This window comes from Branchiostoma lanceolatum, chromosome 18 (genome assembly GCF_035083965.1).
Source record: "Branchiostoma lanceolatum isolate klBraLanc5 chromosome 18, klBraLanc5.hap2, whole genome shotgun sequence".
In the NCBI taxonomy this organism is placed as follows: domain Eukaryota; kingdom Metazoa; phylum Chordata; class Leptocardii; order Amphioxiformes; family Branchiostomatidae; genus Branchiostoma; species Branchiostoma lanceolatum.
Genome location: NC_089739.1, coordinates 207,603 through 228,565, shown reverse-complemented (window position 1 = coordinate 228,565; position 20,963 = coordinate 207,603). Strand labels below are relative to the sequence as shown.

General features: G+C 45.0%; 2 protein-coding genes across 2 annotated transcripts in view; both read left to right on the top strand.

The window, feature by feature from the left end:
* Positions 1–184: 184 nt before the first annotated feature.
* LOC136423920 (protein disulfide-isomerase A6-like) lies at positions 185–11,102 on the top strand. The gene is made up of 13 exons (XM_066412315.1): positions 185–274; positions 2,184–2,326; positions 3,007–3,064; positions 3,840–3,966; positions 4,429–4,562; positions 4,917–5,126; positions 6,696–6,845; positions 7,151–7,235; positions 7,675–7,747; positions 8,273–8,345; positions 8,954–9,039; positions 9,615–9,708; positions 10,194–11,102. The coding sequence occupies exons 2-13, from the start codon at positions 2,220–2,222 to the stop codon at positions 10,263–10,265; spliced, it is 1,269 nt and encodes a 422-aa protein (XP_066268412.1). The 5' UTR covers positions 185–274; positions 2,184–2,219; the 3' UTR covers positions 10,266–11,102.
* A 612-nt stretch (positions 11,103–11,714) lies between these two features.
* Positions 11,715–20,963, top strand: part of LOC136424526 (uncharacterized) — a 37,834-nt gene continuing 28,585 nt past the window's right edge. The window contains exon 1 of the mRNA XM_066413141.1: positions 11,715–12,048. The gene's annotated coding sequence lies outside the window, so the exon portion shown is untranslated. The remainder of the gene's footprint in view (positions 12,049–20,963) is intronic.

Genomic DNA, 20,963 nt, shown 5'->3' with positions numbered 1-20,963 from the left:
GGTAACAGTCGCAGCCGCAGGGTTGCAATACTGGACCCCCTCTCCGTAGCCGACTCCCTTCATACAGTTGACTCTATTTTGGCCAATTTGTACTTTTTTCCCAGCGACCCGCGGAGGATGGTAGAGCCTATAACATTTGCATCACAATGACCAAAGCAGTACTTCCACATCTTAAAGAATCATGGGTAATTTTTCATTCCTTGCTGTCAGTGGCCGGAGTCATTCGATCGATCCCTGACGGTAAAGGAAGCACGTCTTCAGAACTTGCCCACAGGTAAGTCTTTAAAACTCAACTTCATTTTGTTCTTATTAAGTCCTTGGGAGACTTGGATATTCATCATCATAGTCATTTGGTGGACTAGTTTGCCTGGAAGAATAGAACTGTTATACGTACTTCCGAAAATAATTTCATTAGGTTGGTAGAATATAGGAGATTCTTTATACACAACCAGGTAATCTCACCTGCTAACGTTTCGATGTCTATCAGACACCTTCTTCAGTTAGCAGGTGAGATTAATACCTGGTTGTGTATAAAGAATCTCCTATATGTTATACATGCTGTTTGCACAAATCAAAGCGGATTCGGAGAAAAAGAAAAAACTTTGCAACAAGCCTGAACCAGCTTACAGGTGTGCCCTATGTATGGTAGAGCTGTCATTCTCTTACAGGACTGTTAGCCATAGCTGAAGCTGTAGGGTTGGTATCAATTCATTGATAGGATTTCACCATGGCCAGTTTTGACTGAAGGAGAACATGTTGAGGCACAAACCCTGACTTGGATTATTGTGAACTCCGAAACAATGCGTTTAATAATCTACCGAATCAAGTAACGTCCACGGGAAAGGGGTGACTTATTATTAAATCCACAGTCGTGGACGTCAAGTCCAAACACTGCAATGCATCTTATATTAATCATCAAGATTGATAAAATAGTCTTGTTCTTGTCTTACAATCTTAATGATCTGACAGACAACTACATGCTGTTCCCCTGAAAAGGGCACTTTATTTTATTTAAATACACCAATTACCGCACTCGACAGGTAAAACTGAAGAAACACAATTAAGCACCACCCCTCCTAGCCCCCCGGCATTGATAGCTTTGTAACAAAGGGAACTTTAAATACGAGGGGTGATCAATAGGTCCTCGGCCTTACCCAGAAATAAGGTCCACAACTCAAATTTTTGGGTAAGATTATGTAGCTTGACATCTTTTAGCAATATCCACCAAATTTCAAATTATTGTGGCCAATACTTTTTAGTCGATGTCCATTAAGAAACTATTAGGTAAGTAACGAGAAAAACAAGGGTGCACTGTGGTCAGAGCTTTGTGGGTCGAGTTCTTCATGCCATGAATCGGCATAGAATCGTCGAAGACATTGTCAAAATGTTTGATAAAGATTCCCTTCTTATTTCAGCTAAAAAGAAGTGGGTATCTGAATTTCAGCAGGGCAAGTCGGCCCGCACAGTTTGGTGGATATTGCTTAAAGATATCATGCTACATGATTATGCCCCAAAACTTAAGTTGTGCCCCTTATTTCTGGGTGAGGCCGAGGACTTATTGATCACCCGGGCCCTCGTAGTTGACTTGTTGCCAAGTAAAGGTACGTGCACCTTCTAGATCTGTTATGTACAAAAACTACCGATTCGCATTGCGTGTTACAAACTCATTTTCACAGCCTACAGCGACCTGACTTTGGCGGTACGTTCAGAAGAATGGCCCAAAAGTTTTTTCTCTCCGATGCACGGGAACATTCTTGGGGTGGTATTTTACGTACTAACTAAAGATAGAACCCAACCGCCTAACTGAATTCTTTCATTCATCCAAACCTGTAGTCCTACATTCCAAAAAAAAGAAAGGCCTGGTATGCAGGTGATCGGCATGTAATGTCGGGCAGTTCGGCCCCTAGCGGATCAGGACGGTTCGGCATCAGGTCCAGGGCAGTTCGGCCCCTAGCGGATCAGGACGGTTCGGCATCAGGTCCAGGACAGTTCGACGCTTATCTCTGATCTCAACCCTAAGCTTAGTGCAAACTCAACCCGAACTCTTGAATTCTTACACCGTGACCTTCAACAATAAGCGTCATCAGAGCCCGTACGTAGGTTGCATCCTTTCATGAATTGCACATTTTATTTTACAGAGATACGTTGTTTATTAATGTGTTTGCTTATTCGTTGCTGAGCAGTTTGGTTTGTAGTTTCTGCCCACTTCTGAACACGCCATGGTGTACGACAAAAGCGATGACGTCATCGAGCTGACCGCCGGCAACTTCAACAACCTGGTTATCAACAGTGACGAGGTCTGGCTGGTGGAGTTCTACGCACCGTGGTGGGGTTTCACTTTCACTACAGGTGGACGCACAGGTAAAGGTGTATGCACATGTAGGTGTAGGTACAGGTGTATGCTGTTGTCGCCTGGCCTGTTAACATGTTGTATGCATCCGGAGTCTGGTGGTGGGTTTTCACTTTTACTTTTAATTAACTCCACAGGTATTGGTACAGGTGTAGGTACAGGTGTTAGGTACAGGTGTAGGTACAGGTGTAGGGACAGGTGGTCAAAGTTTTTGCAGTTTGGCACCGCATTCAGGTCAACTGGGCTTCGCTGACTTTATGAGGATTTAGCTGCCTATAGCGCATGCGCAGGATATCATAATCTTCCAGCATTGGGACCTGTATAATTGCATTGGCCATATTTCCAAACATGGGACCGGGGCGGGTAGTTTGCGGGAACGAAAAATATGATATAAAAGACAACAAAACACCCAAAACGTCAAACAGACGGAGAGCCAGACAGACAAAGAGCCATGCAGACAGAAAGAGAGTCTAAAAGACAGAGTCGGGCAGCCAGAGAGTCAACAGATAGAGTCCGATAGACATGATAGCCAGATAGACAGAGATCTAGAGCCAGACAAACGTGAGCCTATTCATTGAGGAACACTTTTCGTTCCCGCAAACAGCCCGGCCGGGCCCCGGTTTGGAAATGTTGCATAAACTGTGCTCATCTTGCAGGTGCGGCCATTGTAAGAGCCTGGCTCCGGAATGGAAGAGGGCGGCCACGGCACTGAAGGTGAGAATAGCAAACACGAGTCATACTTCAGAACCTCACAAAGGCACCAACAGTTATCTCATGTGTTTCAAATCGCAGAAAAATATTACATATTCAATGTTTGCAGGTCTCTGCCATGGTATCTATCATGTCAAAATATCCTTGTGCCTTTGTCAATGTCAGACCAAGGATTTTACTATACCACCTTGGTCTGACTGGGACTAATCTTTAACGGATATCAGAGCTTAACGGAGGTTCTCAATTCAAATCCCTGATATCGATAGGTCTCAGTGTTGTGCCGTTGGGAAAGGCACTGGTCTAGGTTGATAATTCCTTACTTGGGGTGGGGTATACTGGCACACTTAAGCTCCTGTTTTATTGTCTTTCTGCTTGTTTACGTTTATTACATACTTGTTTATATATATATTTGTTTTTCTTAAGTGTTTGTTTGTTTGAACCTTTGTTTATTCACGATAAGCTCAAATCGGCACGCAGGCCGCTTTTCATTGAGGTCATGAGGGAAGAGATAAGGGTCAGATACAATATAACAGAGATACACAGTCATTTGAGTCCTAATAACTCTATCAACATATATCATTACATATTTATGGTACAACAATATACAATTTCTACAACATACAACATAAAGTAGGGCGAAAGCTGGCGCTGGCGAAATAAGTTGTGCAACTTTAGTGCAGCGTCACTTTGTCCTTGTCTTTCTGTTATTTTGGATAAAAAAGGCACTTTGCAAACAAACAAATAAACATATATGAAAAGAAGCATGTCCATCCTACAGGGAGTCGTTAAAGTGGGAGCAGTGGATATGGACGTGCACGGCTCTGTGGGAGGTCCCTACAACGTGCGCGGCTTCCCCACCATCAAGGTCTTCGGAGCAAACAAGAACAGCCCAAAGGACTATAACGGTACGTCATTAGACTTTCATCTGCGGCGAGGTTTAATGGCAATGAGCAACTTCGGTCTGTCCGTGTACGTGTTTCTGGCAAACAAATAAATAAACAAATATGTGCGCGAAGTCTTGTTTCAGTTGATTGTCAAACTACTGCAAAGGGTACTGACAGTGTCTAGCTGCAGTTTGTGATCAGTATTTTTACCCTAAGACAGGGAACTGATTAAATGATTGATTGATTGATTGATTGATGGATATATGGATGGATGGATGGATGGATGGATGGATGGATTAATGCATCATGATATTTTTGACATGGATAATTGATTGATTAATTGATAATTTATCTATTTATTGATCCAGGTGCGCGGACGGCCAATGGGGTGATGGACTCCGCCCTACAGGAGGTTCAGAATTATTGATTGATTATTGACTGATTGATATTGATTATTGACTGATTGATATTGATTATTGACAGGTGCGCGGACGGCCCAGGGCATTGTGGACTCCGCCCTGCAGGAGGTTCAGAACGTGGTGAAGGACAGGCTTGGCGGCAGGGGTGGAAGGTCAAGCGGGTCAAGGGGCAGCGGAGGTCAGGGGTCAGGCAGTTCGGTGAGTTATTAAGTTACAAGACTCCAAGGACAACTAAGTGATTGAACGATGTTTAGCAGCAAATAAGGCTGCCTTGATTCGATTGTATCTGAAGATCTTTATTCCATACAATGTTGTATTAAAGTTGATAGCACAGGCTTCCATAGACCATTTCGAACGTACTTCGCGTGCACCTCTGTCAAAAATCTTAATACCCAAGTCAGTCGTTGAAATTGATGTAATACAGTTGTTTGTTTGGAGACACCTACCTTTGCCAACCTCTGACGCATGTCACATAGAAATGACCGAGGGGGGGGGGGGGGCTTTTGATTTTTAGGTTACACGAATTTATGCTAATTCTTGGCGGATTTCCAGGATGACGTCATCGAGCTGACGGACGCGAATTTCGAGGAGAAGGTTCTGGGCAGCAAAGATATCTGGTTGGTGGAGTTCTTCGCGTCGTGGTGCGGCCACTGCCAGCGGCTCGCCCCGGAGTGGGCCAAGGCGGCATCGGAGCTGAAGGGGAAGGTGCACCTGGCAGCTCTGGACGCCACGGTACACACGGTCACCGCCGCCAGGTACCAGGTGAGACAACTTTCACTTTCACTAATCTTACCTGTACAGGTGCACACGGTCACGGCCGCCAGGTACCAGGTGAGAAAACTTTCACTTTCACTAGCCTTACCTGTACAGGTGCACACGGTCACGGCCGCCAGGTGCCAGGTGAGACAACTTTCACTTTCACTAGCCTTACCTGTACAGGTGCACACCGTCACCGCCGCCAGGTACCAGGTGAGACAACTTTCACTTTCACTAGCCTTACCTGTACAGGTGCACACCGTCATGGCCAGCAGGTACCAGGTGAGGCAACTTTCACTTTCACTAACCTTACCTGGGCGCTGTGGACGCCACGGTGCACACGGTAACGGCCAGCAGGTACCAGGTGAGACAACTTTCACTTTCACTAACCTTACCTGTACAGGTGCACACGGTCACGGCCAGCAGGTACCAGGTGAGGCAACTTTCACTTTCACTAACCTTACCTGGGCGCTGTGGACGCCACGGTGCACACGGTCACGGCCAGCAGGTACCAGGTGAGACAACTTTCACTTTCACTAACCTTACCTGTACAGGTGCACACCGTCATGGCCAGCAGGTACCAGGTGAGACAACTTTCACTTTCACTAACCTTACCTGTACAGGTGCACACGGTCACGGCCAGCAGGTACCAGGTGAGGCAACTTTCACTTTCACTAACCTTACCTGACAGCTGTGGACGCCACGGTGCACACGGTCACGGCCAGCAGGTACCAGGTGAGGCAACTTTCACTTTCACTAACCTTACCTGGCAGCTGTGGACGCCACGGTACACACAGTCACGGCCGCCAGGTACCAGGTGAGACAACTTTCACTTTCACTAACCTTACCTGACAGCTGTGGACGCCACGGTGCACACGGTAACGGCCAGCAGGTACCAGGTGAGACAACTTTCACTTTCACTAGCCTTACCTGTACAGGTGCACACCGTCACGGCCGCCAGGTACCAGGTGAGACAACTTTCACTTTCACTAACTTCACCTGACAGCTGTGGACGCCACGGTGCACACGGTAACGGCCAGCAGGTACCAGGTGAGACAACTTTCACTTTCACTAGCCTTACCTGTACAGGTGCACACCGTCACGGCCGCCAGGTACCAGGTGAGGCAACTTTCACTAACCTTACCTGGGCGCTGTGGACGCCACGGTGCACACCGTCACGGTCGCCGGGTACCAGGTGAGACACACCTGTCACTGTCGGATCAATTTCACTTTCAATTTTACCGTAAACATACCGGTTTTACCGGTTCCAGTGTAGCTTACAGGTGCACACGGTCTTGGCCGCCAGGTACCAGGTGAGCTTTCTCTTTCACAGCCTGGCGTATTAGATCAATAACGAACGAACAAGAAAAAAATAGTACATTGTTGATGTTGTTGCATTTCTCCGTTCATTCATTCGTCATCCTCGTTCACCAGGACCCTTCCGCTCCACGTTACATCGCTCGCGTAACGCGTAACGCGAGCGATGTAACGTGGAGCGGCTGGGTCCTGGTGGACGAGGATGTCATTCGTTCATTCATATAATTTGCCAACTTACTCATCCCCCCCCCCCCCCAGGTCCAAGGCTACCCCACCATCAAGTTGTTCTCCGCTGGGCCTAAGGACGGAGACGCGGCGGACTACCAGGGCGGCAGGACGGCCTCCGATATCGTGCAGGCCGCGCTCGACTTACACGCCGAGACCATCAACCCTCCGGAGCTGGTGGAGGTATGGGCGGTTCTGTTAGGTTCTGTTCTGGTGTAGGGGGTTCCGAGTGTTTGGTTCTGTACCGCTGTAGGAGGTTCTGTTTGTCCGAGATTGATGCTGTTTATATTCACCTTGAATAATCGTTTTGATATTGAAGCTAAGCCGGTATCTTTTGTCAAGGTTATGAGGCTCTACTGTGGTTGTAGTGATGATGCGAGGCAGTAGCTATTTTCTTCCTTCCTTCATTCCTTCCTTCCTTCCTTCCTTCCGTTTTGTTATCGCTGTTTAGTTCTTCAGTTATTAATCATGATGTGTGTGTTCCTTAGGTCGTGAGTGCAGAGGTCATGAAGGAGAACTGTAACGAGAAGCCGCTGTGCGTGGTCTCCTTCCTGCCAAACATCCTGGACACAGGTGGGCCTCATTAACATAATATATGCACTCATTAACATAATTCATGCACATGTAGCTGTGCGTCGTCTCCTTCCTGCCAAACATCCTGGACACAGGTGGGCCTCATTAACATAATATATGCACTCATTAACATAATTCATGCACATGTAGCTGTGCGTCGTCTCCTTCCTGCCAAACATCCTGGACACAGGTGGGCCTCATTAACATAATAAATGCACTCATTGACATAACATTTGCACTCATTGACATAAGTCATGCACATACAGCGCGTTGTGTGTCATTCCTGCACACATGCTGAACACAAGTGGGCGCCTCTTTAACATAATATATGTTCTCATTAAGATAATTCATGCGCAAAAGGTTATGTCAGTGTGTTGTTTATTTTGGTCAATTTTTTTCTTCTTCTATTTGGGACTGACGTTTCGTTTGTGTGTTTCAGGAGCCGCGGGTAGAAACCAGTACCTGGGAACGCTGAAGGAAGTCGGGGAGAAGTACAGGAAAAAGCTGTGGGGGTGAGTCGGGGGGGGGGGGGATTAAGGGGGTTACAGCTAGAGTCGGGGGGGTATTCAAGGGGGTACAGCTAGAGGCGGGGGGATTAAGGGGGTACACCTAGCTAGAGGCGGGGCTAATTGTGGGTAAACAAGGGGGTTACTGTGAATCTGGCTTGATGTGTGTGTGTGTGTGTGTGTGTGTGTGGCTATAGGTTGGTTTCTTCGAAGTAGGACTAAACCCCCCTCACTGGACCCGTGGCACGTTGGCGACCTCGCTTCGACCGGGTGCTCAATGGATCTAGTCGATGAAAAACGAATCTTTTAACACTGTGTGTTTTGTTTTAGTCATATTTGTGCGGTTTGCATGATATAACCGTCATAAAGTCAATGGTAGCACAAATCTGATGTAGGACACAGCGACGCCGCCAATGTGCCGCGAGTCCAGTAAGATAAGGGCTTACTATAATGATTCTATAATGTGTGACCGACTGCGGCTAATAACTCTCTAACTCTGAACCCCCAACCCCCCCCCCCCCCTCCCCACAACTGGGTTTGGGCGGAGGCTGGAGCTCAGCCTAAGCTAGAGCAGGCTCTCGGTGTCGGCGGCTTTGGATACCCGGTAAGTTCACCGTCATGTCCCTTTGTCTCTTTCTCTATGGGTATACTCTTAACCTACCCGGTAAGTTCAACGTCATGTCCCCTTCTCTCTTTCTCTGTGGTATACTCTTAACCTGGCCCTCAGAAGTAGCCGTTTAGCACCGGGTACAGCAAGGAAGTTTTATCAAGCCTGCTTGGTTACAGAGGTTAACATATTAAAAAGGAAAGCGCCTTCTTATCTTTAGCACTCAGAATTCAATCAGAAGTAGCCGTTCGCACCCGGTTTCCTCTTGCAATAAGGTTTTTCAAGCCTTCTTGCTTACAGACAGGGTTAGGCAGCAGGGAGAAGGTTAATACAAACCAAAGGGCAAGTGTCCTCTAGCAGGCCCATGGAAAGGCGGAAGGACAAATTAAATTACAAGAAACATTAAAGTATTACAGATTGGGCAACCTAGACAGACTTTGGGAGGAAGGGTAGTCCAAGACCGAGGGCAATGGAGAAGGCGATGCTCTCATCTGACAGGGCATGAGGTCTACTTGAGGAAGATGTAAGATGCATGTAAGATTTTTCCAACCAATCACAAGCACCGAACAATAGATGAATGAATATTGTGCCCCCCCCCCCCCCAGGCTATGGCAGCGGTGAACCTGAGGAAGAAGAAGTACGTCTTGTTAAGGGGCTCCTTCGATCGTGAAGGAATCGACGAACTTCTCAGGTAGCGTCTTCATTCTTCTCCTACAAATCTTTTAGACATTGCTCATGTCCTTGTGGGATGATGATGTTTCCAACCTTATAATATAGAGTCTGTGTAACGGTTATCATTTTGTCATTACTATCTTTAACATTATTCCTGTTATGAGATTGCAACTTATTAAGTATTGATAAACTGTATCTGTGTGGCTATTAATGTTGTTCAATCTGATCTGAGAATTGTCACGCTCACCAAAAATAATTAAGTTTTCTCTTCTCGACAATGTAATATCACTTCCTGTGCTGTGTGTTCATAATTTCAATAAGGTGCTGTTGGTTGGTAGATGTTCCGTCGTGTGCATATTAATGGTTAGAGGTCAGGATAGCGACTGACTCATGTTGTTTCTAAAGGTCAACGTTGGTTGATCGCGGTCCACCGTGTGGGTTAAGGGTCAGGGGTTAAGGGTAAGTATAGTGACTGACCTCTGTAATGTTGTTCCTATGGGGCGTTGTCGGTTGGTCGCGGCCGCACCGAGCGGGTTAAGGGTCAGGGGTTAAAGGTTAAGATATTGGCTAACCCCTGTAATGTTGTTGATATAGGGCGGTGTCGGTTGGTCGCGGCCGCACCGAGGACCTCCAAGCCGGCTTACCGGATGCCCAAACCGTGGCGCCGTGGGACGGCAAGGACGGTCAGGTGAGTCGGACGTCATGTGGGTTAACTGAGGAACACTAGTACAGATACAGAGAGTGTTTCTAGTGGTTCTTACGTAGCTGTATAGTTTTTGTATTGCAAATTTGTTTACTTTCGCGACTTTGGAATTTAGTTTAGGAAAATAATTTTTTGCGGTGAATTGGAAACGCATATATGGATATTTGCAGTGACACGAATTCAGGTTTTTCGTTTGTTCCTTGAGTTTGTGAAGATAAGCCGCTGACAAAATCGGCGCGCTCCTAGCGGCCGGCTCGACTGTATCCACCACCTAGGGGTCATTAACCTCCACCCGAGAGCTTGTGTAAACACAGCGGGCTATGTCAAGATGGACCTTCTAGTTTGTGTCAAGATGGACTTGTACCTTCTAGTTTGTGTCAAGATGGACTTGCCTGTTCCTTCTAGTTTGTGTCAAGACCCACTTGCCTGTACCTTCTAGTTTGTCTCATTCTTCTTCTCTTCCTTCCCAGCCACCCGAGGAGCCGGATCTTAGCGACTTGGGCGACCTTGATGTGGGTGGAGACAAGAAGGAGGAGCTGTGAGGAAACTTGAAGACGTTTCGAAGACGTTTTACCATCAAAATAGTTTCTTCTTATTCTCTATCGTTTTTAATTGTTGTTGACGTGACTTCATGGTATTTTGGACATAGTTTAATCAGAAGTTAAATTGAGGAAAATGCAATTTTAGTCGGTGTATTCATAGAGGGAGCGGTGCCATTCAGACCAGTGGCAGTTTTGTCAACTTGTCGTGTTAGCGTGAAAGTTCATTTTAGTTTGAAAATTACATAATGAAAAATTGAACTATACTCCAACGCAAAAGCAGAAATTGTTGGAGTGTAGTTTGATTTTCCATTCTATAACCAGCGGGGTTGTCTGTTAACAAGCTGTTTTGTTTCTAAAGAGTTATCGAGACTGAGAAGTTGTAATAATCTGTGTAAACAATCTTGGTGAAAAGAAGTTATGCCCAACAGTACCACATTGGGCCTTAGTTGCAGCCTTCACAATGCGCCATGTTTGATCACCAGCTCTGCCACCTCAGTCCGAACTTACTATTTCACTGTAGCCTCCACCAGGCCTTCCTAAAGGGTTATAGAGAGTGGAGTTAGGTAAGAATAGGGTGAACAATTGACCAGGAGAGAGTCTGTCACAAGGGTAACATGGTCCTACCTGAGCAGAAGTTTGGTAGTTGTGGGTTTTCAGTGAGGGTTTTATTTGCAGTATAATATTCACAAAATGAAATAGCACGGTGTATGTTGTCGTTGAGCTTATCTTATAATCATATGTACTTCATCGGTCCAGGGTTTGTTATATCAGTGTTTCTGTTTGAAAAATGAAGGATGTAACGTCGTGTTCTAGAAATAAACACACTGTCCCAACCTCTGCTTGGTGTTCTTGTTTTGTTGTAATATTTTAAACTGCATGGTTCTGCACATGATGAAGGATTCTATATAGTTTAAAGTTTCCGAACACGTACAAGAGTCATCAAAAGGCATACTCTGGTGCAGTCAAAAAGTAAACCACCATTTGGCGTTGCTTGACGCTGTGAATTACGAGTGACAACTTAGTTTTTGCAACGTCTGACTCCGAAGCATGAATTCTCCACCAGGCACCTGTGGTACCTCTCCTTGCCGCTGCGAGGCGCTGGAACTTTAAGTCATTCGCAACTGACGATTGAGTACCGAGAGTCAAAAATTCAAAACTAAATTAAGATGTTTTAATCCAACTTGTATGTGTGCGCATCATTGCGTTTAACTTTTACATAACTTTGATAGCCATCGATCTCATACTAGTAATCTCATACATGCATGATGCATGAAGTTATGTAGGCTACAACTTACTTTTTCGATTAGGGTGTTTGGACGCGCACTTTTGGAAAAAAAGACGTTAGAAACGTACAAAACCGGCCGCAGCCGCACATCTGCTTGAATATTAAAATATTCCAGTTTGGGACGGTAGCTGCCCACCCCCGTGGCGACAGTGGTACGCCCTACCCCGAACCCATTCCCGGGGCGGCGGGGCGCATTCCAGGAGATATCGGGTTACATAAACAAGTTCACAGACTTCTCCATAACTCTGCGTTTGGAGAAACAGGCGGAACCCTGCGCGCCCTGCCGCCATCCCCGCTCGCTGTGGTCCTACAGAGGACCGGACGGTACGAGCAACACCAGCGGCATAACGGTGAAGTCGGGCGGGAGAGGTCCCCAGGGTTACCCCGCTGACAGACGGACTGACCCGCGCGCTGACAGACGAGCTCCAGCGGGCCGTCTCTCCATCTCCGTCGGGCCTGCATCCCCACCGCTCCCGAGCCGCTGTCGCAGGAGTTACGGTAAGACTAACGGGGCTGTGGGCTTGTGTGTTTGGTGTGTTGTTGTGAGTTCGGGGAAACGTGCGTGTTGTTTGATGATGAGGGTCGTTAGCTGGAGGACCACCCTCCGCGCGGCCCGCTCCCGGCCGGACTGAAGTGTTCCTCCCAAGCCGCCCTGCTCACGGGACCCTCCCGGAACCTCCAGGGTCCGTCCCGCCCGTTTTATAGACGTACGAGCGGCAGTAATGCTCGTGTGTGGGGTAAGTTCTGCTGTGAAAAGTTGCAATGTTGTAGGCTGAAGACTGGAGATGTATAAAAGTTGTCCGAAAGTGAGAATAGACTGTTCCGGGAAGGTTCCAAGATGGCCGTCTGGGAGACGCTTCTGCGGACGGACAGACGAAACATCTCGGTCTTTCGTGAACCTTCGGGCTCTGAACTGTAGAGAAGGCTGGAATTTAGTACCGAACGTTGAAAAGCACAGTAGATACAATTCGTTTAGATATCAAAGTGTGTAGGAAAGTGGTTATATTTGACTGGTTCGGTTGTTTGACAGATGTCATGTCCCTCATCACTTGTGCGAGAAGGGAGGGGCCGAAATGAGCGGTAGGATTTTTGCGAGTGGGAAACTTTGATAAGTTTTATTATTTAGATTATCGGCGTTAAACAAGGAAAGTCAGTACCAAAGTGGTTAGAAGTTGCAGCTTATGTCTGACTTAGCATCGTTCTACTTCTGATATTCCAACGTGTTTGAGAAGAGAAACGGGTTTGTCTTTGCTCCTTGGTCTTTGGGAGTGGCTTCGCCATGTTGGTCTGAGGAATTTTTCATATTAGATAAAGAAGAATGTGACGCCTCCGTTATAGGGCTTACCCCGGTTTGGGCAGGGAGAATTTGGGTCAGGAAATTTGGTTTGACTTCTGGAGGGTTGGGGCAGACATCGCAGTTACCCCAGGGTCACTGCTTACCAGCCACTACAAGCCAGAGCTGCCTACCAGTGTAATGACTTATTTTCATTTGTCAATATATACAAATACAACAACAATACAACTTCTTATCGGTGAAGTAGCTTCGCTATCTAGAATTTTATGTGACAAAGGCGATTTGGTAGATAATACTCAATAATAGTATGTTTTCAACAACATTTTCATAAAATCACTAAAATCAATTATGATTCAATATTCTGAAGGGTAGTTGCCATTTCTGTTCTAATAACTATGTATCAGGTATCAAGGTAGTACTTTTGTGTCACACTATTAAGTCTATTATCCTATATTATACAAACTATCTGAATACTAATTACTATCCAGGCTCCTGCATTCGCTACCCTGATTTTTTTCAGAGTAGCGAGTGTAGGAGCCCTGTTACTGTTACTGTTAGTAATCGGATGGCACCCAGGCTACTCCAGTACTGCTCAGCCAACAGGTGTTCAGTGAGCCTTGCAATGATCAGACTCATCTGTTCCCAGCAGGACCAGAACACAGGAGCATCTGGTAGATTTCTATCTGAGGTTTGGAACAAATTCCAGTCTCCAATCTCACTTTACACTTCAAATTTCGCTTTACAACCTTTTTGCTATAAATTAGATACAACATGGCAATGTCTCACTAGCCTAGCCTGGAATCCATCCTATTTAGCTTCCGGCCGCTACCCAAGCTCCGCTGCCTGGCCAGACTATTTGGCCAGGCAGCGGAGCTTGGGTAGGGGCCGGAAGCTAAATAGGATGGATTCCAGGCTATCACTAGCCTCCACCAGGCCCTTCCGTGGGGGTATTGATCGTAGAAATCAGCAAAAAAAGGAATAAATGGCAGGGTGCGAAATACCAGGTTGCACGTTGCACAGTGCAACAAGATTTCGGTTGGTGCAAGTTAATTCCAAACCCAGGTAGCACAGTGTGTAACCTTATATTTTGAGCCAAAGATCTCAATCGGAGCCCTGGAAGCGCACAAAACACAGTGTCACTCTCATAAAATTCGGTAAATCTTCAATTGAAATAAAGAAATCAACACTTTTTCGTTTTAAACCATCCAAAACCCTTCATAGATCGTGGAATTTGAGCTGAAAAATACGAAAACACATTGCCCTCGGCTAAAAAAGATGTTGTTAGGTCAATGGGAACAAAATACTATCTAATTTATATTTTGAAATATTAGTAGTATTATATGCTACATACGAGCTTAATTTGATGAAATCGGTGAATGTTGCTGGAGCAACCTGAAATTTGGATGTGCAACCTAGCATTTGCCCTAGGTTGCAACATGGGCAACCTGGCTCAAAAAAGTATTTCGCTCCCTGAATGGCCACTAGAGTCAGCTCACTGCAAGTGAAACCCTCCGTTGGCCAAACTTCCCTGGCAAGTTTCCCTATAGTCAGCCTAGTTCAATACTCTGGTAGAGACTAATGTCTCGCCAAGTTGCAATCATCATCATCGTGTCTGCACAAATGTCCATCTTTATGTTTATCTCTTCCCCCACCCCTCACTATCCTCCATGCATGCATTGATGCAACTCTGGGTACATGTATGATGTAGGTCTTCAAAAGTCCCAATATCACTGCGAAACTGGACAGGATTTTTATTGTGAGGTGGGCCCAAGATCCCCTTACACAGCCCCAATACAGGTAACTAGTACACAACGATACACAAGATTGTACACAACGTATTTTGAAGTCTCCCTAGCCTGGATACCAGCCCTTTCGCGCGATGCGATGATAACCCCTTTTTGGCGGGGAAGATCTAGTACTAGTAGGGATAGAGTTGGCACCCGGGAGCGCTTGGCAGCCGAACCCTGATGCGAGAGGTAATTAGTGGGCCGTGTGCTATCTGTGGCGGCGCAAGTTGTTTCCCCGGCCGAAGGATTAGCGCCAGGAGCGCGGTGGTCTGGCACCCAGGCTAAAGTCTTACTGGCCCAGCCCCTGTAGGCTGTATATGTACAGGTTAGCAGTGCAGATTGTACATCAGATATTCAGTGGAAGGATGGAAACCATGTGTTCCCAGCGTGAGGCAAACCTGAACACATTCCAGATGTCGGACTGACCTCAGCTAAAGAAGTTGGCCGACTGCCGACAAGTTTGTGGTTCAAGAACAGACTCCGAACCTCCCTGTACCAGTCTGTCTGAGGAGATGTTGCTGTTTGTGGAGTTGTGTTGCCATGTTGGTGTTTAGCCCAGAAGCCAGAGGTCCAGGGTTCGAATCCCCTGACACGCCCCATTGATGCTGTGTTGTTGGGAGACAACTTTCCTCACTTCACTCAGGTGAAAATGAGTACCTAGCTTCAGTTGGGCACATCCCTCAGATAGGACGTTAAATGTCCCATAATTGAGGAGAGCCACACCTCAAGCACGTTAAAGAACCCAACACACTTAGTTTTCCTTCCTGGTGTGAGTGGATCAAATAAGTCTGTCGGGATATGTTGCTTGTACTCTTCAATAATCTGGTATGTTACACCACAAGGCAGTTTATTGTTAATTCATTGACGCACCTTGTTCATAAGCTACACAAACTAAAGCAGTAGATCAAGGTCTAGTAGTCCGTGCCGTTTTCTTGGATATATCCAAAGCTTTTGATAAAGTGTGGCATGCTGGGCTTATTTTCAAGTTGCCCATTCCGTTCCTCCAAGTTCATGACCAATCGTCAGCACATTGTGCCATATGCCGCCATAATTACTGCTCCCAGCCTTGTCTAATGTCTGGGTATTATATCCTGCTGGCTCCCAGCCTACTGTACATGTACACCATAGTAACAGTAACAGTAACTACATGTAACACTAACATCTCCTGTACAGCACCACCCTAACCTGTTCACACCCAGGTTAACTACTGCCTGGGCCCCTGACTCATACTCAGGAGTTCCAGCCCAAGTGTAAAATTATGTTCAGGTGAAGGGTCGTCCACGCCCAAGCAAGCTTTCTCTGCTTCCCGTACAGTTCCAAGTTCATGGCCATGTGCTTCAAAGATGTCTAACCCAACAAGTCCAGATTTAGGCGGTTACCCTTGAGCACAGAGGATTCTCCAACTTGTTTTTCACAGACAATTTTTGTTTACACTTTCCTCGCTTTGTAAGTGCAAATTCACCGTCTGTGAATACTATTCTGAACTTTTCGTACATTGACGTGTTTTAATATTTTCTTAAACATGACTTCACCCTTTCCCGAGGTCTAATGATCCCAAGCTGTTGTGGCATGGTAAACTGATTTGACACAGAACGACAAATTACAAAAATAGCTAATCTAACAACAAACATTAACTTGTCACCTGTTCTGCCATCTGTCCCAAACATGTCATAAACTTTGATTTAATATCTGCACATGTCACATTTCATCATGTTGGCTTAGAACAATGGAACATTAGAACATTGGAACATTAGAACACAGGAACATTAGAATATTGGAACATTAGAACACAGGAACATTAGAACAATGGAACATTAGAACATTGGAACTTTAGAACATCAGCACACTGGAAGTGGAACATTGTGATATTAATTTCGAGCATTCCAACATTGGAATATTAGATCATTAGAACATTTTACTATAATTTATACTTATACTTTTTAAGTTATAGGCGCATGCCTCCTCTCCTGTCACTTGTTGACCATGAAAACATCTCCATCATTGCAGTTGGGAGAATTGTAGGAATTTTAAGGAGCATACTTGAGTTATTTAGTAAGTAAAGTAAAAACAAATTTCTGGCATGGAAAAATGATTTGATACAGGAAGACAAAAATAGCTGATGTAATAACAACTGAACCTTCACCTGTTTCTGCCATCTGTGCTGAAGTTATCATACCAGTAATCAGTTATCATATTTGTCTGCATGTCTGGAAAACTGTTCAGGTTCAAAATATTGTTTTTTGAATATTTCTTTATGTTCTTGTCATTTTAGCTGTAAAAGATTTAAACAATTTTGACACAGAACTAGAAAAATAGTAAATATCCTGAGACATGTGGCAAACCTGTCAGCTGTTGTGACCAGCTGGCCTGTCAGGTGCAGGGGTTAATCAGGGTCATCGGGCCACAACAAGTCAGTTGTAGGGGTGACATCAGGGCAGGCACTGGCTTGGGCCAAGTGCAGATAGGCCATGTGTAAGTGTCATCAAAGTGTTGCTCCTTTCTTCATACTGTAAATTTATTTATATCTTCAGGGACATAACTACATGGTGGATTGGTAAAGGAGGTTTTCATTATGTTTGAATTTAAGTTCGTGCTGGACACAATTCTGTAGTACAGAAGTAAAACAATTTTCATTTCATATTTGTGATGTGATAAATTTGTGGTGGAGAGGTCACTGCGGAAGTGGAAGTAAAACTATCACAAAAATATGAATATTTAGATTGCAGTTCGTGTATGTCTCTGGGCAGACATATGGAAGTGATCAGTCATAGTTGTCCTCAAGTTGTTGAAACAAGAGTTCATGTCTTTAAATGTCAAGTGCTGAATGATCTTGACTTACTTTGCCACACCCTTTAAAAGGTTGAGTCGCAACTCCGACATGTTGACCCTTTCTCTTCACAGTTGTAGTGATTAACGGTCAACCTTTTAATGAAATTACTTCAAAAATATTTGTTATGAAGTTATCAAAAAATGTGTGTTAAATTCCTGATGGTAACCGTGGGATACGAACCATTTTGTACATGTGAGACTGATATAAGAATGTGGGTTATGTAGATGAATGTTCAGTGGTATTCAACCGTTGGCTCCCAGCCATTTATAAAGTAGAGCTTGTACAACAGATGGGCACTGAAGGAAACAATATATCATGATTTGGTCATTTATCATTTTACTCGAAATATGAATTTTCATCCTGATGGAAACTTTTTGTCCCAATAGTGATCTAATCAGTTTTCACTCTTTGAGTCTTTTCTTAGATATACACTTTTACATGTATAATGCCATGTCCTATGATGTGTGTTGTTTGTATCACAGAAACATTGGCACCATTGCCAGATGAACTGGTTCTACACAATGTATATCAGCCTGTTACAGCAGAGCTGGGGAATTGGGAGAATCTATGATGAAATGATCCTGTGGCCAAAGGAGGGAAGCCTCCTGGCCTGGTGTATGGAGGCTGCTGTTATCTGTTTAATTGGTCCTGTGTATGAGCTTGACTCTGTGAGGGTCTTGTGTATGAGATATGGAGGTCCTGTCTACATATATAACTATGATCGATGGATGTTGGTATGTTTGTTTTACTGAACGTGAGTTCTGTGAGTAAATGTGTGACCTGATGGTCCTGTGTTGCTGCTCTGGAGGTCGGCATGATCTATGATCTATGGAGGTCGGTATGTGAGCCATGCCGATCCCTGGCACCTCAGCCTTACTGGGAGGAGTCCTGAACTCTGGTGGAACTCTGCATGATTTAGGTGGCAGCCACATTCCGCTGCATTCCGACTGCATTCCGGCTGGGAACACGGCTGATTAGGGGGCCTGAGGACAGGGGGGTACAGAAGGGGGGTGTAAGTAGGGGGTACAGATCGGGGGGGGGGGTGGTAAAGAAGGGTACAGGCCAGGACACTAGGGGCTGGGGGTATAGTAGGGGCCATGTCGTACTTACATTTGTACTCTCCAAGCAGAGGTTGGTGGGGAAGATTGTGACCGTTTTATCATATGCCCCACCTTGGTGGGGAGAGCGGACAAAAAACGGGGCATATCATAAAACGGCCGCAATCTTCCTCTGCTTGGAGAGTAGGTGCACTGGCTGAAACAAGGGGGAACATTTTACAGTTACATCTAAGTTAAAATGTAAGTTTAGAGTGAAGTCCAGTCTTAGGGTTAGCTGGTCTGGATCTGATGAGAGACATGGGAGCACTTTCATGTAATGACTAATGTTATAGAATAGTACACTATAACTTTTGAGTTAAAAGTATTGTGTGGCTAGGGGAACAGTGGGCACCTGTAAACCTCAAAAGCTTGTAAACATCATTGGTTGTCAGTGTTTCAACTCAGCTTAGCTTGCGATGAGGTCCAGGGTTACCTGGTCTCAATTTTCCATTTTCTGGTGTCACTGGAGACTTTGCTGGCAGTTTGGAATCTCAGAAATGCACATCGACATTCTAGCTACAGTTAGGAGTAATAAGACAAAACACTACAGGCTAGCAGACATGGAATTTGTTTTTTATTGTTTCCAGTCAGTTTATAAAGAGGAGGTCAGAGTTGGCGAGTCTGAAGTTATTATTGCCAGTCCGTTTATATTAATCAGGAGGTGGAAGTTGTCAGGTCTGGCTGTCATTAGTGGCAGGAGTCCAGTTTGGGTCTGGGCGGAATCTGGGGTGAAGGAACAACTCAACACCAGCAGCCCCTGTATGAACATACATGTACAGTCTGTATAAAGGAACAACTCAACACCAACAGCCCCTGTATGGAAATACATATTTGTCAGTATTATGTCATGATGTTCAGATTTTTAACAAGAACGGGGTGATTTTTTTCCCATCCCAAAAGCAAATTTTCATTCAGGGACTGGGGGATGGGTCCTGGAGACAGCCCTGATACATGGCCTTCCTTTTTAGCATCTCAGTTTTCTGCTAAATGGATTAAGCCTCTCATTGGATAATGGTTCATCGTAATTGTCCATTCATGATAATTGTGGAAAAAACATGGAAGAATATGAAGAAAGACTGAGTGCAGCTGCAGGACGTTTCAACGACTGCAGATGCAGAGACCAGTAGATGATGATGATGATGATTATAATTGTCCATTCATTCTAATTATTGTAATGAATAATTAAAGTTTGATTGGAACACATGCCTGCAGTCTAGATCTGTTATCAACAGAAACTTGCAACTCAATAAGCTCAATGTGGGAATTGTCTAATTGATCACCAGTCCATCAGTTCAGTGAGAGATGTTAGAAATACACACATGTTTGCAATCTTAATTATGAGATGGACACAAACTGTTAATTAAGGAAACCATCCTGTTCATTAGCAGTTAATTGGTTCCTTATCTGTGATTAGAGCCTGCAGGACTCCAGCTGTTTATCAACAAGCCTGTAGCCTCAGGGTGGTCCATGGCCAGGCTAATCTAATTAGTGTAACGACCTGCTAACGAGCTGCTACTCTACTATGTAAACGCCCCCCCTCTGAAGCCCTCTGGAAATGCAGAAACGTTCGTGGTGGTTTTATGTTTGCGGCTTTTGCAGTGACTGTTTTATTGCAAACATAAAACCACAGCAAACATGTTTGTCCAATACTAGTAGTATGTGACTACAGCGCTGCCGCAAACTTAAAACCACCGCTAACACTCCATTTTCACCTTAGCGTGAAATAAAAACCACGCAAACTTAAGTACAGTACTGGAAAGATGCAGGGTGTATTTGTGAACAGGTTACATGTACAACTTCGCTGTTGTTTGTTTGTTAGTTCACAGGCATGTGTTGATCTGTTGTTACAGTTTGTAAATCGGTTTATGCTGTTTGTAGTTGTTTGTTTATATGTTTGCAGCTGTTAAGTAGGTTGTCTGGTGGCTGCCAAACATCTAACATCTAAGGGCCGATCTTTCCTGAACAGATTGTTACTCACTGTGCGTGTAAATAACTGTAAATAATTGTAAATGTTACATTTTGTTATTTTGTAGATGTAGAATTTATGCTTTCTGTAGTTTCAAGTTTGATCCTTACTTCATAACTACATAAGGCCGCCTTCTGGAACATTTGAGTCAACTTACAGACTTTTCTCCAAGTACTCCTTACAGGGTAAGGAGTTTCTCGCCACCTCCAGGTCTTAGACATTTGTTTGAGACATTGCAGACAAACTTGAACTACAGTCAGCTTACAGATGTTCCTTCCTTCTGTACATCCGGAATGACTCAGACCACCAGGTCTAAGATGTTTGTCCAGCTCTAACTCTAAGATGCTGCAGACAAACTTGTACTACAGTCACGGAACAGATGTTTCCTTGTTCTTTTAAGGCTGAGTGACGTCTAAGACGTTCCAGGATGGGTAAGAAG

What these genes read in the sequence shown, in the direction of transcription:
- LOC136423920 (XM_066412315.1), top strand. Translation starts at nt 2,220, where the DNA reads ATGGTGTACGACAAAAGCGATGACGTCATCGAGCTGACCGCCGGCAAC. An exon ending in CAGCCCAAAGGACTATAACG is followed by an intron (nt 3,967 to 4,428) that starts GTACGTCATTAG and finishes GATTATTGACAG; the next exon opens with GTGCGCGGACGGCCCAGGGC. An exon ending in TCGGCGGCTTTGGATACCCG is followed by an intron (nt 8,346 to 8,953) that starts GTAAGTTCACCG and finishes CCCCCCCCCCAG; the next exon opens with GCTATGGCAGCGGTGAACCT.